The sequence below is a fragment of the Anomaloglossus baeobatrachus genome, chromosome 6 (genome assembly GCF_048569485.1).
Source record: "Anomaloglossus baeobatrachus isolate aAnoBae1 chromosome 6, aAnoBae1.hap1, whole genome shotgun sequence".
NCBI lineage: Eukaryota > Metazoa > Chordata > Amphibia > Anura > Aromobatidae > Anomaloglossus > Anomaloglossus baeobatrachus.
Genome location: NC_134358.1, coordinates 184,797,492 through 184,810,210, shown reverse-complemented (window position 1 = coordinate 184,810,210; position 12,719 = coordinate 184,797,492). Strand labels below are relative to the sequence as shown.

At 52.0% G+C, this 12,719-nt stretch overlaps 1 protein-coding gene across 2 annotated transcripts in view; it reads right to left on the bottom strand.

The window, feature by feature from the left end:
• SEH1L (SEH1 like nucleoporin) overlaps window positions 1-12,719 on the bottom strand; it is a 71,875-nt gene that overhangs the window by 37,258 nt on the left and 21,898 nt on the right. For both annotated transcript variants that reach the window (XM_075314586.1, XM_075314587.1), the window contains exon 5: window positions 4,423-4,521. In XM_075314586.1, the coding sequence (XP_075170701.1) occupies window positions 4,423-4,521 (99 nt within the window). The remainder of the gene's footprint in view (window positions 1-4,422; window positions 4,522-12,719) is intronic.

The window sequence follows — 12,719 nt, the reverse complement described above, 5'->3', positions numbered from 1 at the left end:
TGCAGGACAGCTACTACTGCTGCCATGACCTTGGTGAAGACCCGAGGGGCTGTTGCCAGCCCGAAAGGTAACGCTACGAACTGCAGGTGTTCGCTTTCTATAACGAAGCGTAGAAAACGCTGATGCTCTGGCGCAATCGGCACGTGAAGATAAGCATCTTTGATGTCTATTGATGCTAAGAAATCTCCTTGAGACATTGAGGCTATGACGGAGCGTAGAGATTCCATCCGGAACCTCCTGGTTTTTACGTGTTTGTTGAGCAACTTTAGATCCAGGACGGGCCGAAAGGACCCGTCCTTCTTTGGCACCACAAACAGATTGGAGTAAAAACCGTGACCTTGTTCCTGAAGAGGAACGGAAGCCACCACTCCTTCCGCCTTTAGAGCGGCCACCGCCTGCAGCAGAGCATCGGCTCGGTCGGGCGGTGGGGAAGTTCTGAAGAAACGAGTTGGAGGACGAGAGCTGAACTCTATCCTGTACCCGTGAGACAGAATGTCCCTCACCCAACGGTCTTTGACCTGTGACAGCCAAATGTCGCCAAAGCGGGAGAGCCTGCCACCGACCGAGGATGCGGAGAGAGGAGGCTGAAAGTCATGAGGAAGCCGTCTTGGTAACGGTTCTTCCTGCTGTCTTTTTTGGGCGTGACTGAGTCCGCCAAGAATCTGAGCCTCTCTGATCCTTTTGAGTCCTTTTGGACGAGGAGAATTGGGACCTGCCTGAGCCTCGAAAGGACCGAAAACCAGACTGACCCCTCCTTTGTTGGGGCTTGTTTTGTCTGTGTTGAGGTAAGGATGAGTCCTTACCCTTGGAGTGTTTAATGATTTCATCCAAACGCTCCCCAAACAATCGGTCACGAGAAAAAGGCAAACTGGTTAAGCACTTCTTGGAAGCAGAATCTGCCTTCCATTCTCTCAACCACAGGGCTCTGCGCAAAACCACAGAGTTGGCTGACGCCACCGCCGTACGGCTCGTAGAGTCCAGGACAGCATTAATCGCGTAAGACGCGAATGCAGACATTTGAGAGGTCAATGGTGCCACCTGCGGGGCAGATGTACGTGTGACCGAGTCGACTTGTATAAGCCCAGCTGAAATGGCTTGGAGTGCCCATACGGCTGCAAAAGCTGGCGCCAACGACGCTCCAATAGCTTCATAGATGGATTTCAGCCAGAGCTCCATCTGCCTGTCAGTGGCATCTTTAAGTGCCGCTCCATCTTCTACTGCAACTAAAGATCTAGCTGCAAGCCTGGAGATTGGAGGGTCCACCTTGGGACACTGGGTCCAACCCTTGACCACGTCAGAGGGAAAAGGATAGCGTGTATCTTTAAGCCGTTTAGAAAACCGCTTCTCAGGATAAGCGTGGTGTTTCTGGATTGCATCTCTAAAGTCCGAGTGGTCCAGAAAAGTGCTTAATTTACGCTTGGGATATCTGAAATGGAATTTCTCCTGCTGTGAAGCTGCCTCCTCCGCAGGAGGAGCTGGCGGGGAAATATCTAACATCCTATTGATGGACGCTATAAGATCATTCACTATGGCGTCACCATCCGGTGTATCCAGATTGAGAGCGGTCCCAGGATCAGAATCTTGATCAGTTACATCCGCCTCATCACCCATAGATTTGTCCCGCTGGGATCCTGACCAGTGAGACGAAGTTGAGGGCCCCTCATAACGAGCCCGCTTAGGTTGTCTGGGACTGTTGTCTGAGTCAGAATCGTCACCCTGGGGTGCATGTGACACCCCCGGAGCTTGGAAGTGTTCCAGCTGAGGGGGACCAGGGAGCAATGATGCCACAGTGTCCATGGTCTGAGTTACTGGTCTAGACTGCAATGTTTCAAGAATCTTTGACATGGTCATAGACAATCTGTCAGCAAAAGCTGCAAATTCCGTTCCTGTCACCTGGACAGCATTCACAGGTGGTACACTCTGGGTCACGTCCAGCAGAGGCCCCGGCTGTGCAAGTTGCACAGGGGCCGAGCACTGCACACAATGGGGGTCAGTGGAACCTGCCGGTAGAGCAGCCCCACATGCGGTACAGGCAGCATATAATGTCTGTGCCTTGGCACCCTTGCGTTTTGCGGACGACATGCTGTTGCCTCCTTGTAATCTAGGAGGGTATATAGCCGAGAATCACCAGCGACCGTACAGTACAAAGTATTTGCAAACACAAAATACTCAGTATACAAACGGCACAAGTGGGGGTGAGCCCTTGAGGGCTGCTTACCGCCCGCTGAACAGCGGGTATGAGGCCGTAGAATCCCGTGTCTGGGTCTCCCCGTCTCCCCTCTGCAGCTCAGCGTGCAGGCAGGAATGGCTGCCGGCGTTCTGTGAAGAGGGGCGGACCGTGGGCGTGCCACAAACAAAGTGCGGGAAACTGCGTCCTACTGTGCCTGGTGTGAGGGCTGGAGTATGTAAAAAAGACTCCAGCCCTCAGCGCTGATGCTCTGTACAGCGTCCCGCCCTCCTCCTGACTGGCAGGTGCGGAGGCGGGAACGAACGAACTAGGCCGCAAAAGCCGGGGACTGTAGTAATAAGCGCGGCCGTGATATATGCACGGTCAGCGCGGAAGTCCCCGGCGCACCACAAGTCCCAGCCGCGTCGCAGTCCCAGCGGCCGGCGCGACCGTTCTCCCTGAGTCTACCCACTCAGCTAAGCTGAAGTGAGGAAATGGCACAAGCGCAGCAGCGCTGTTGTCCCCGGCGCACTAACACACCCAGCAATGCTGCGGTGTGCGCGCGTATGCACGGGGACACAGAGTACCTTGACGGAGCAGGGCCATGTCCCTGACGATACTCAGCTCCATATCCAGCGGCTTCTCCAGGGGCTGCGGATGGAGCACGGTCTCAGTGCCTGGAGACCGGTAAAATCCCACTTCGCCCAGAGCCCTAATGGGGATGGGGAAGGAATCAGCATGTGGGCTCCAGCCTCCGTACCCGCAATGGGTACCTCAACCTTAACAAGCACCACCGACAGAAAGTGGGGTGAGAAGGGAGCATGCTGGGGGCCCTGTATGGGCCCTCTTTTCTTCCATCCGACATAGTCAGCAGCTGCTGCTGACTAAATAGTGGAGCTATGCGTGCGTGTCTGACCTCCTTCGCACAAAGCAAAAACTGAGGGACCCGTGCTCCCACGGGGGGGGGTGTATAGCCAGAAGGGGAGGGGCCTTACACTTTTAAGTGTAGTACTTTGTGCGGCCTCCGGAGGCAGTAGCTATACACCCAATTGTCTGGGTCTCCCAATTAGGAGCGAAAAAGAAAAAAAAAAATAATAGGCTGGAAAACTCAGCTTATACTCGAGTATATACAGTATATAGGATATAATATACTATATAAAGTCATAGCATTAAGGATACTCAAGTCTAAATGTGAGCCCAAAATAGTCAAATGCTAAATAATTAAAGGGAACCTTTCACCTGTTTTTTGCCCTATAAGCTGCGGCCACCACCACCGGGCTCTTATATACAGCATTCTGACATGCTGTATATAAGAGCCCAGGCCACTGTGAGAACATAAAAAACACGTTATAATACTTACCTAACAGTCGCTCGGTGGGCCATATGGGTGTCTCCTTTCTCCGATGCCGGCGCTGCCTCTTTCGGCCATCTTTGTCCTCTTTCTGAAGCCTGTGTGCATGACGCGTCTACGTCATACACACTCACCGGGCCTGCGCAGGCACACTACAATACTTTGATCGGCTCTGCTCAGGACCTGAATGCCGGTGAGTGTGTATGACGTCGGACGCGTCATGCACCGCGGCTAGAGAAGGACGACGAAGATGGCTGAAAGAGGCGGCGCCGGCACCGAAGAACGGAGACGCCCATAAGGCCCACCGCACGACCGTTGGGTAAGTATTATAAAGTGTTTTTTATGTTCTCACAGCGGCCTGGGCTCTTATATACAGCATGTTAGAATGCTGTATATAAGAGCCCGGTGGTGGTGGCCACAGCTTATACGCCAAAAAAGTGGTGACAGGTTCCCTATAAATATACAGGTAATAGCAATAGACAAAACAGCGGTGTCACAGAGGTAGAAAAGCACAGAGATATTGTGCAGCCCTCACCTGTTTATCTGAAGTTTATGACAACCTTAATAGGTGTTGAAGACTTGAAGTACATTTCTTAAGACACTGACTGCATATTGGAAAATCCTGCCAGTGTGCATTGTGCACACTGTCAGGATTCGGATTCCCTTCAATTGTTAGATTAAGTGGGTAGTCATGTGGAGATAAGATTATTTTTTTGCTTATCTTAATAGAACATTGAAAGAAGTAGATGACAATCTAGTCGTTAACACCTCCTCAAGTTGGCAATTGACAGGAATACGGAGTCTGCGCATAGTGCCAACCTGCAGCCAGTATCACGAGTCCGAAGAGCCCCTCTAAATTCTGCTCTAATATATTGCTCTGAGGTTTTACAATCATGAGACTCACCTTGTGTTTTCGTTGTATTCATAGATCTGAACCTTTCCCATTATATTAGGACTAGTGTCGTCACTTCCCACAGCAATGGTAGGAGAATGCGCTCGTGAACTAAATAAACAGAACAGAGGTTTTTAGTAAATGTAATTAAGGACTAGAGATGCCACATAAAGGCTACAATTACACTGATTGGCGACAATTTAATCGTCTGTTTAGACGGAACAAAACTTTCATGTGCAAAGAACAATCGCTAACATGGTGCTCTGCGAACGTTCCCATTATCAGCAGCACGTCACCTGTTCACACATGACACTGTGCTGCGGAGAATGATGATCTTTAAGAAAAACAAATGCCCATTCACTGTGTGATTGGTGACATATTTAAGGGATGATCAGGGAGAATGGTTCCCCAATTATCAGTCAGCGCCCCTTTTACACCACGTTCATTCATCCCTGATGAGCGGATATTGGCGTCATCATTAAATTCATTAATGTGAACAATTTGGTAATATTAATGCTACAATAGCATTAGGCTATGTGTCCACGGTAGAATGTTGCTGCGGATTTTTCTGCATGAAAATCCGCGACTTTCGCGGCAAATCAGCACCTTTTTTTTGCCGCGGATTTGCCGGGGATTTACCGCGGATTTACCGTGGAATTGCCACGGATTTTGATGCGGTTTTTTTTTTTCCCCCCATTCTATAGCCAAAATCCGGATCAAAATCCGCAACAATAATTGACATGCTGCAGATTTTTCCGGATCAAAATCCGCGGCAAATCCGCCGCGGAAAAATCCACAGCATGGACACAGCATTTCCAAAATGCCATTGAAATGGCTTGGAAGTGCCGCTGCTGCAGATTCTCGGAAAATCCGCGGCTTTTCCACGAGAAATCCGCGGCAAAATCCGCGCATTTTCCGCAGCGTGGACACATGGCCTTAATGTCAACAGGAAATGCAAAAATGTTGTTTCTTTACAAATTTATTGAAGTGCTCAAAATGTCACCTTGTAGGAAAAGCTTCAGTAGAAGGGTAAGTTCACACAATGCGTTTTTCGGGTGCGTTTTTGGCCTCAAAACTGCATGACTTTGCTACCCCAGCAAAGTCTATGAGTTTTCATTTTTGCTGTCCGCACACAAAACTTTTTTTTTAAGCTGTATTTTTGAGCTAAAAAAAAAAAAAAAAAAAAAAAATGGACATGTCAATTCTTTCCTGCATTTTCCCCCCATGCAATGCATTGGAAAAGCGCAGAAAAACAGATCAAAAACGCAGCAAAACGCAGCCAAAAACGCATGCGTTTTTTGCCATTTTTTCCGCGGGTGCGTTTTTGTGCGTTTTTAGCGGCCAAAAAACGCAGCGTCAAAAAAACGCAGCGTGTGCACATAGCCTCACTTCTGTTTAAACCAGTGAAACTGGCGATTTCTTGGATTTTTGGTCCAGTGGGCGGTCCTATTAGTGACAGAGTTATATCTCTATGCACATTTATACATAGAAAGCCATCAGTCACGGATAGGACCGCCCACTGGACCACAAATGGCAGAAAGAGCAGAGGATCAAACTATATTATAATCTGCTCCGCTCCCCCTGCTCTATATCATATTGCCTGCAGATTGGACTGCACTTTCTTGGTTGAAGGTTCCCTTTATGGGTGGAAACACATCTATGCGAGTAAAATCAGTCCGACTGGGCTGAAAAAAACTCGGCTGATTTTAGTTCACGTTAGGTCCGAGTGCAACGCAAGTGCGATGCTTTTTCTGAATAAATTAATGATTTTACTAGCGTGTGTAATGCGTGTTTTTTACTATGTCATCTGCCATTCAGCGCTGCTACATGGCCGCTGACAGCAGACACAGACAGCCATGTAGCAGAGCTGAATGGCAGATGACAGCAGACACAGAGCCGCACGATCAGAATGAACTCGGGTGAACTTCACCCGACTTCATTGTCATGCTGCGGCTCTGTCTGTGCCGCGTCCTGATTAGCGGTCACCTGTGAAGGACTCACCGGTGACCGCTAATCTCCTGAGTGACTGAAGTTAGCAGCCCTCTCTCATACTCACCGATCCGCGGCGCTGCACGGCGTTCACACTGCTCCGGCGGCTTTTACTATTTTGAAAAAGCCGGCCGCCCATTAAACAATCTCGTATTCCCTGCTTTCCCCGCCCACAGGCGCCTATGATTGGTTGCAGTGAGACACGCCTCCACGCTGAGTGACAGGTGTCTCACTACAACCAATCACAGCAGCCGGTGGGCGGGTCTATACTGTGCAGTGAAATAAATAATTTTAAAAAAAACGGCGAGCGTTCCCCCCCCAATTTTAATACCAGCCAGATAAAGCCATACGACTGAAGGCTGGTATTCTCAGGATGGGGAGCTCCACGTTATGGGGAGCCCCCCAGCCTAACAATATCAGTCAGCCGCCGCCCAGAATTGCTGCATACATTAGATGCGACAGTTCTGGGACTGTACCCGGCTCTTCCCGATTTACACTGGTGCGTTGGCAAATCGGGGTAATAAGGAGTTAATGGCAGCCCATAGCTGCCACTAAATCCTAGATTAATCATGTCAGGCGTCTATGAAACACCCTCCATGATTAATCTGTAAGTGACAGTAAATAAACACACACACACACACACACACACACACACACACACACACACACACACACACGAAAAAAAAGAGAATTTTGTTTACTTACCGTAAATTCTTTTTCTTGTAGTTCCGACATGGGAGACCCAGACCATGGGTGTATAGCTAGCGCCTCCGGAGGACACACAAAGTACTACACTCAAACGTGTAGCTCCTCCCTCCGGGCTATATACACTCCCTGGATGACAATCTACCCAGTTCAGTGCAAAAGCTGAAGGAGGACATCCACCCATAAGTAGAGATAGAGTAAAACTCGGCAAAACCAGAACTCTGTCTACTAACAACAGCCGGTGAAACACATGGAACAAAAAACTGCCAACAGGCAACAGGGAGGGTGCTGGGTTTCCCATGTCGGAACTACAAGAAAAAGAATTTACGGTAAGTAAACAAAATTCTCTTTTTCTTTATCGTTCCTTCCATGGGAGACCCAGACCATGGGACGTTCCAAAGCAGTCCATGGGTGGGAAATAAACCAAACTGAGAAGTAGGCAAAACCTAACTTCACAAATGGGCGACAGCCGCCTGAAGGATGCGTCTGCCCAAGCTCGCATCTGCCGAAGCATGAGCATGCACCTGGTAGTGCTTCGAAAAAGTGTGCAGACTGGACCAAGTGGCAGCCTGACAAACCTGCTGAGCCATAGCCTGGTGCCTGAAAGCCCAGGAGGCACCGACAGCTCTGGTCGAGTGCGCCTTAATCCCCGGCGGGGGAGGCACCTGAGAACACTGGTAGGCATCGGCGATAGCCGACCTAATCCAACGAGCTAGGGTCGGTTTAGAAGCAGAGAGACCCTTGCGCTGACCCGTGGTTAGCACAAAAAGTGAGGTGCACCGCCGAAAAACGGCGGTGCGTGATAGATAGATTCGGAGCGCTCGCACCAAATCCAAGGTGTGCAACGCCTTCTCAAAGCGATGCACAGGGGCCGGACAAAGAGAGGGCAATGAAATGTCCTGGTTAAGGTGGAAAGAAGACACCACCTTAGGGAGAAAGTCCGGAGTCGGACGAAGAACCACCTTGTCTTGGTGAAACACCAAAAAGGGGGATTCCGAAGAGAGCGCAGCCAAATCAGAAACTCTCCTGAGAGAAGTTATGGCTACTAGAAAAACAACTTTCTGTGAAAGTCTAGACAAAGGAACCTCCCTGAGAGGCTCAAAAGGGGGTTTCTGTAAGGCTGTGAGGTCCAGATTAAAGGTCCCAGGGATCCAAGGGCCGCCGGTAAGGAGGAATGATGTGAGATGCGCCCTGCATGAAGGTGCGCACCTGAGCCAGTCGGGCGATACGCCGCTGGAACAATACCGACAAAGCCGACACCTGTCCCTTGAGGGAATTGAGGGACAGACCTAGCTGTAGACCAGACTGTAGAAAAGACAGGATGGTCGGCAAGGAGAACGGCCAAGGAGCATGGTCGGAAGAGCGACACCAGGACAGGAAAATCCTCCAAGTCCTGTGGTAAATCTTGGCCGAGGAAGACTTCCGAGTCATGGTGGAGATGACCTCAGAGGGAATGCCTGAAGCCGTCAGGATCCAGGACTCAAGAGCCACGCCGTCAATCTGAGAGCCGCAGAATTCTGGCGGAAGAACGGACCTTGAGAGAGAAGGTCTGGGCGGTCCGGGAGATGCCACGGCACCTCTACGGACAGGCGGAGGAGGTCTGGGTACCAAGCTCGCCTGGGCCAGTCCGGAGCAATGAGTATGACTCGACGGCCCTCCGTTCTGATCTTGCGCAGAACCCTGGGCAAGAGCGCTAGAGGGGGAAACACATAGGCCAGACGGAACTGAGACCAATCTTGAACCAGTGCGTCTGCTGCGAAGGCTTGAGGATCGTGGGAGCGAGCCACGTAAACCGGAACCTTGTTGTTGTGCCGGGATGCCATTAGATCCACTTCCGGAGTGCCCCACTTGTGGCAGATCGATCTGAACACTGACGGATGCAGGGCCCACTCGCCGCTGTCCACGGTTTGACGGCTGAGATAATCGGCCTCCCAGTTTTCCACGCCTGGGATGTGGACTGCAGATATGGTGGACTTTGAGTCCTCCGTCCACTGGAGGATTCGTTGAATCTCCAACATCGCCAGACGGCTGTGAGTTCCGCCCTGGTGATTGATGTAGGCAACCGCTGTCGCGTTGTCCGACTGAACCCGAATGTGCTTGCCCGCCAAGAGGTGGTGAAAGTCTAGGAGAGCTAGAAACACAGCTCTGATCTCCAGCACATTGATCGAGAGGGCTGATTCGGACGGAGTCCAAGTGCCCTGTGCTCGGTGATGGAGAAATACTGCTCCCCAACCGGAGAGGCTGGCATCCGTGGTGAGGATCACCCAGGACGGAGTCAGGAAGGAGCGTCCCTGTGACAGAGAGAGGGGCTGAAGCCACCACTGAAGGGAGCTCCTGGCCTGTGATGACAGAGCCACCAGCCTGTCCAAGGAAGAGATCCGCTTGTCCCAACAGCGGAGAATGTCCAGCTGCAAGGGACGCAGATGGAACTGGGCAAAGGGAACCGCTTCCATTGACGCCACCATCTGACCCAGTACCTGCATGAGGTGTCTGATGGAATGACGGCGGTGCCGCAGCAGAGAGCGCACCGCCAGACGAAGGGACTGCTGTTTGACTAGGGGCAACTTGACAAGTGCCGGCAGAGTCTCGAATTGCATCCCTAGGTACATAAGTACCTGGGTCGGGGTCAGAGTGGACTTGGGCAGGTTGACAAGCCACCCAAACTGAACTAGCGTGGCGACAGTGAGAGAGACACTCCGCTGGCAGTCTACACTGGATGAGGCCTTGACTAGAAGGTCGTCCAGGTAAGGAATCACTGCCAACCCCTGGAGGTGCAGGACCGCAACCACTGCTGCCATGACCTTGGTGAACACTCGAGGGGCCGTGGCTAAGCCAAAGGGAAGAGCCACGAATTGGAAATGTTCCTCTCCGATTGCAAAGCGTAGCCAACGCTGGTGTGAGACCGCAATTGGCACATGCAGATAGGCGTCTCTGATGTCGATGGATGCCAGAAAATCTCCTTGGGTCATTGAGGCAATGACCGATCTCAGAGATTCCATGCGAAAGTGCCGCACCTGAACATGCTTGTTGAGAAGCTTGAGATCCAGGATGGGCCGGAAGGAACCGTCCTTCTTGGGGACTAGAAAGAGGTTTGAGTAGAAACCGCTGAACCGTTCCCGGGCGGGAACCAGAACAATTACCCCGTTGGCCTGCAGGGATGCCACGGCCTGAGAGAAGGCGGCGGCTTTGGAGCAGGGGGGTGTGGACAGAAAAAATCTGTTTGGCGGGCTGGAAGAAAATTCTATCCTGTAGCCGTGGGGGATGATATCCCGCACCCACTGATCGGCGACGTGTTGGAACCACACGTCTCCAAAGTGGGAGAGCCTGCCACCGACCAAGGACGTTGCTGGCGCAGCCAGATAGTCAAGAGGAGGCTGCCTTAGTGGCAGCGGCTCCTCCGGTCTTTTGAGGACGCGGCTTTGCGCGCCAGTTTGATTTACGATCCTTGGTTGCGGTAGTGGACGCGGTCGAGGGCTTAGAGGATGACCAGTTAGAGGAACGAAAGGACTGAAACCTCGATTGGATCCTGCCCTGGACAGGTTTCCTGGCTTTAGTTTGAGGCAAGGAAGTACTCTTCCCGCCAGTAGCTTCCTTAATTATGTCATCCAGCTGTTCCCCAAACAGCCGGGACCCAGCAAAAGGGAGACTCGCAAGGTACTTCTTAGAGGAAGTGTCTGCTTTCCACTCTCGAAGCCACAAGATCCTGCGGATCGCGAGGGAGTTAGCGGAGGCCACCGCCGTGCGGTGAGAAGCCTCCAGGATGGCAGACATGGCGTAGGATGCAAAAGCCGAAGCTTGAGAAGTTAAGGCATCCCTCTCAGGAATAGAGTCCCTGGTAAGGGAATGTATCTCCTCCAGAGAGGCAGAGACTGCCTTGAGAGCCCACACTGCCGCAAAAGACGGGGAGAACGAAGCTCCTGCCGCCTCATATACAGACTTGGCCAAAAGGTCAACCTGGCGGTCAGTGGGATCCTTAAGAGAAGTGCCATCAGCCACAGCTACGACTGTGCGGGCTGAGATTCTGGACACCGGAGGGTCCACCTTTGGGGACTGGTCCCATTCCTTAACCACCTCTGGTGGAAAAGGAAAACGGTCATCTGAACTACGCTTAGGAAAACGTTTGTCAGGACAGGCCCTGGGTTTGGTAACAATGGTCTGAAAGCTGGAGTGGTTAAAAAACATACTCCTAGCTTTCTTAGGTGAGGTAAACTGGTGCATCTCTACCAGAGAGGCTTGTTCCTCTGACTCTGGTGGATTGAGGTTCAGTACTGAGTTAATGGACGCAATCAAGTCACTAACATCCGCATCACCCTCAGACAAGTCAATGGGGTACATAGAGGTAGCGTCTGAGCCCACAGTAAACGAATCCTCCTCGCCCTGTACCTCGGCACGTGAATCAGAGCCGTGGGAAGAGGAAGAAGAAGGGTCCCTGCGTCTCCGTTTAGGGGGACGGGGTCCTGGGACATGCTCAGAGCTCTGCAGAGCTAGGAGCAGCCGAAGCACCCTGAGAAGGGGGCTGATGCATGGTCAGCAGTGTCCGGGACAGCTGCCCCATGGAGTCAGCAAAAGATTGGGAAATAGCTTGTGAAAAGGATGCTACCCAAGCCGGGGGTTCAGCCACCGGGGCCGAAGCAGCCGGAGGAACCCCTGAGGAGACTCCAGGCTGAGACACAACCATATTAGCACAGGCATCACAATGTGGGTATGTGCTTGGCTCTGGCAGAATGAGCTTACATGCAGTGCAAATAGCGTACATGTTTGCAGCCTTGCTCCGGGTGACAGACATGCTGCTGAGGTGGAAGTTCTGCAGCAAGCAAACACTCCTATGTCCTGAGAGTGTAATAAAAAGCCCACAACCAGAGGTTGTGGCTTACCAGACCTCTCTCTGTATGCCCTCCGGATTCCACAGCTCAAAACCCAAGTGAAGCGTCAGCCCTCCTAAACAGCAGCAGCTGCAGCATCCAGCGCCGTCCAGTGTAAGAACGCTGAGAAAATGGCGCTGGAAGGAGGAGGGGGGCGGGTATTAGGCCAAGAGCGGGAAAACGGAGGCCCAGGGAGAGAGCAGAGAGATATACAGGGGAGGGAACATCTCCCCAGAGAGGAGTGCCCTCCCCTCTGCTGGCCGAGCGGTGGGCGGCGCCTGTATGCATGACATGCAGAGAAGCCGAAACCGAAACTAGGCCCAAACTAAAGCCGAGGCCTAGATTTTAAAATGCGGCCGACGAGCAGGCACCTTCGGCGCGGTTCTCAGGGGAAATACCCAGAACCGGCCGGAATTTACAGTAACGATCAAACACATACTGTCCCCCTAATAAAAGTACCCGGGACCCTGAAAAAACGTCTCAATACTGGTAGCTTTTGAGACGCAGGGCCATGTCCCTGAGGGGGATGGGGGACGCTCCTTCCAGCAGGAACCAGACAGGGCTGCGGATGGAGACCGGTCTCCTGCAAGCAGAGAGGACCGTGATGGCTCCCACTTCCAACCAGAGCCTCTCAGAGGATGTGAAGGAGCACGGCATGTGAAGGCTCCAGCCTTGTAAAGTCAACCTTAACAGCACCGCCGACTGAGTGGGGTGTGAAGGGACATGCCGGGAGTCCAGACTGGACCCGCTTTT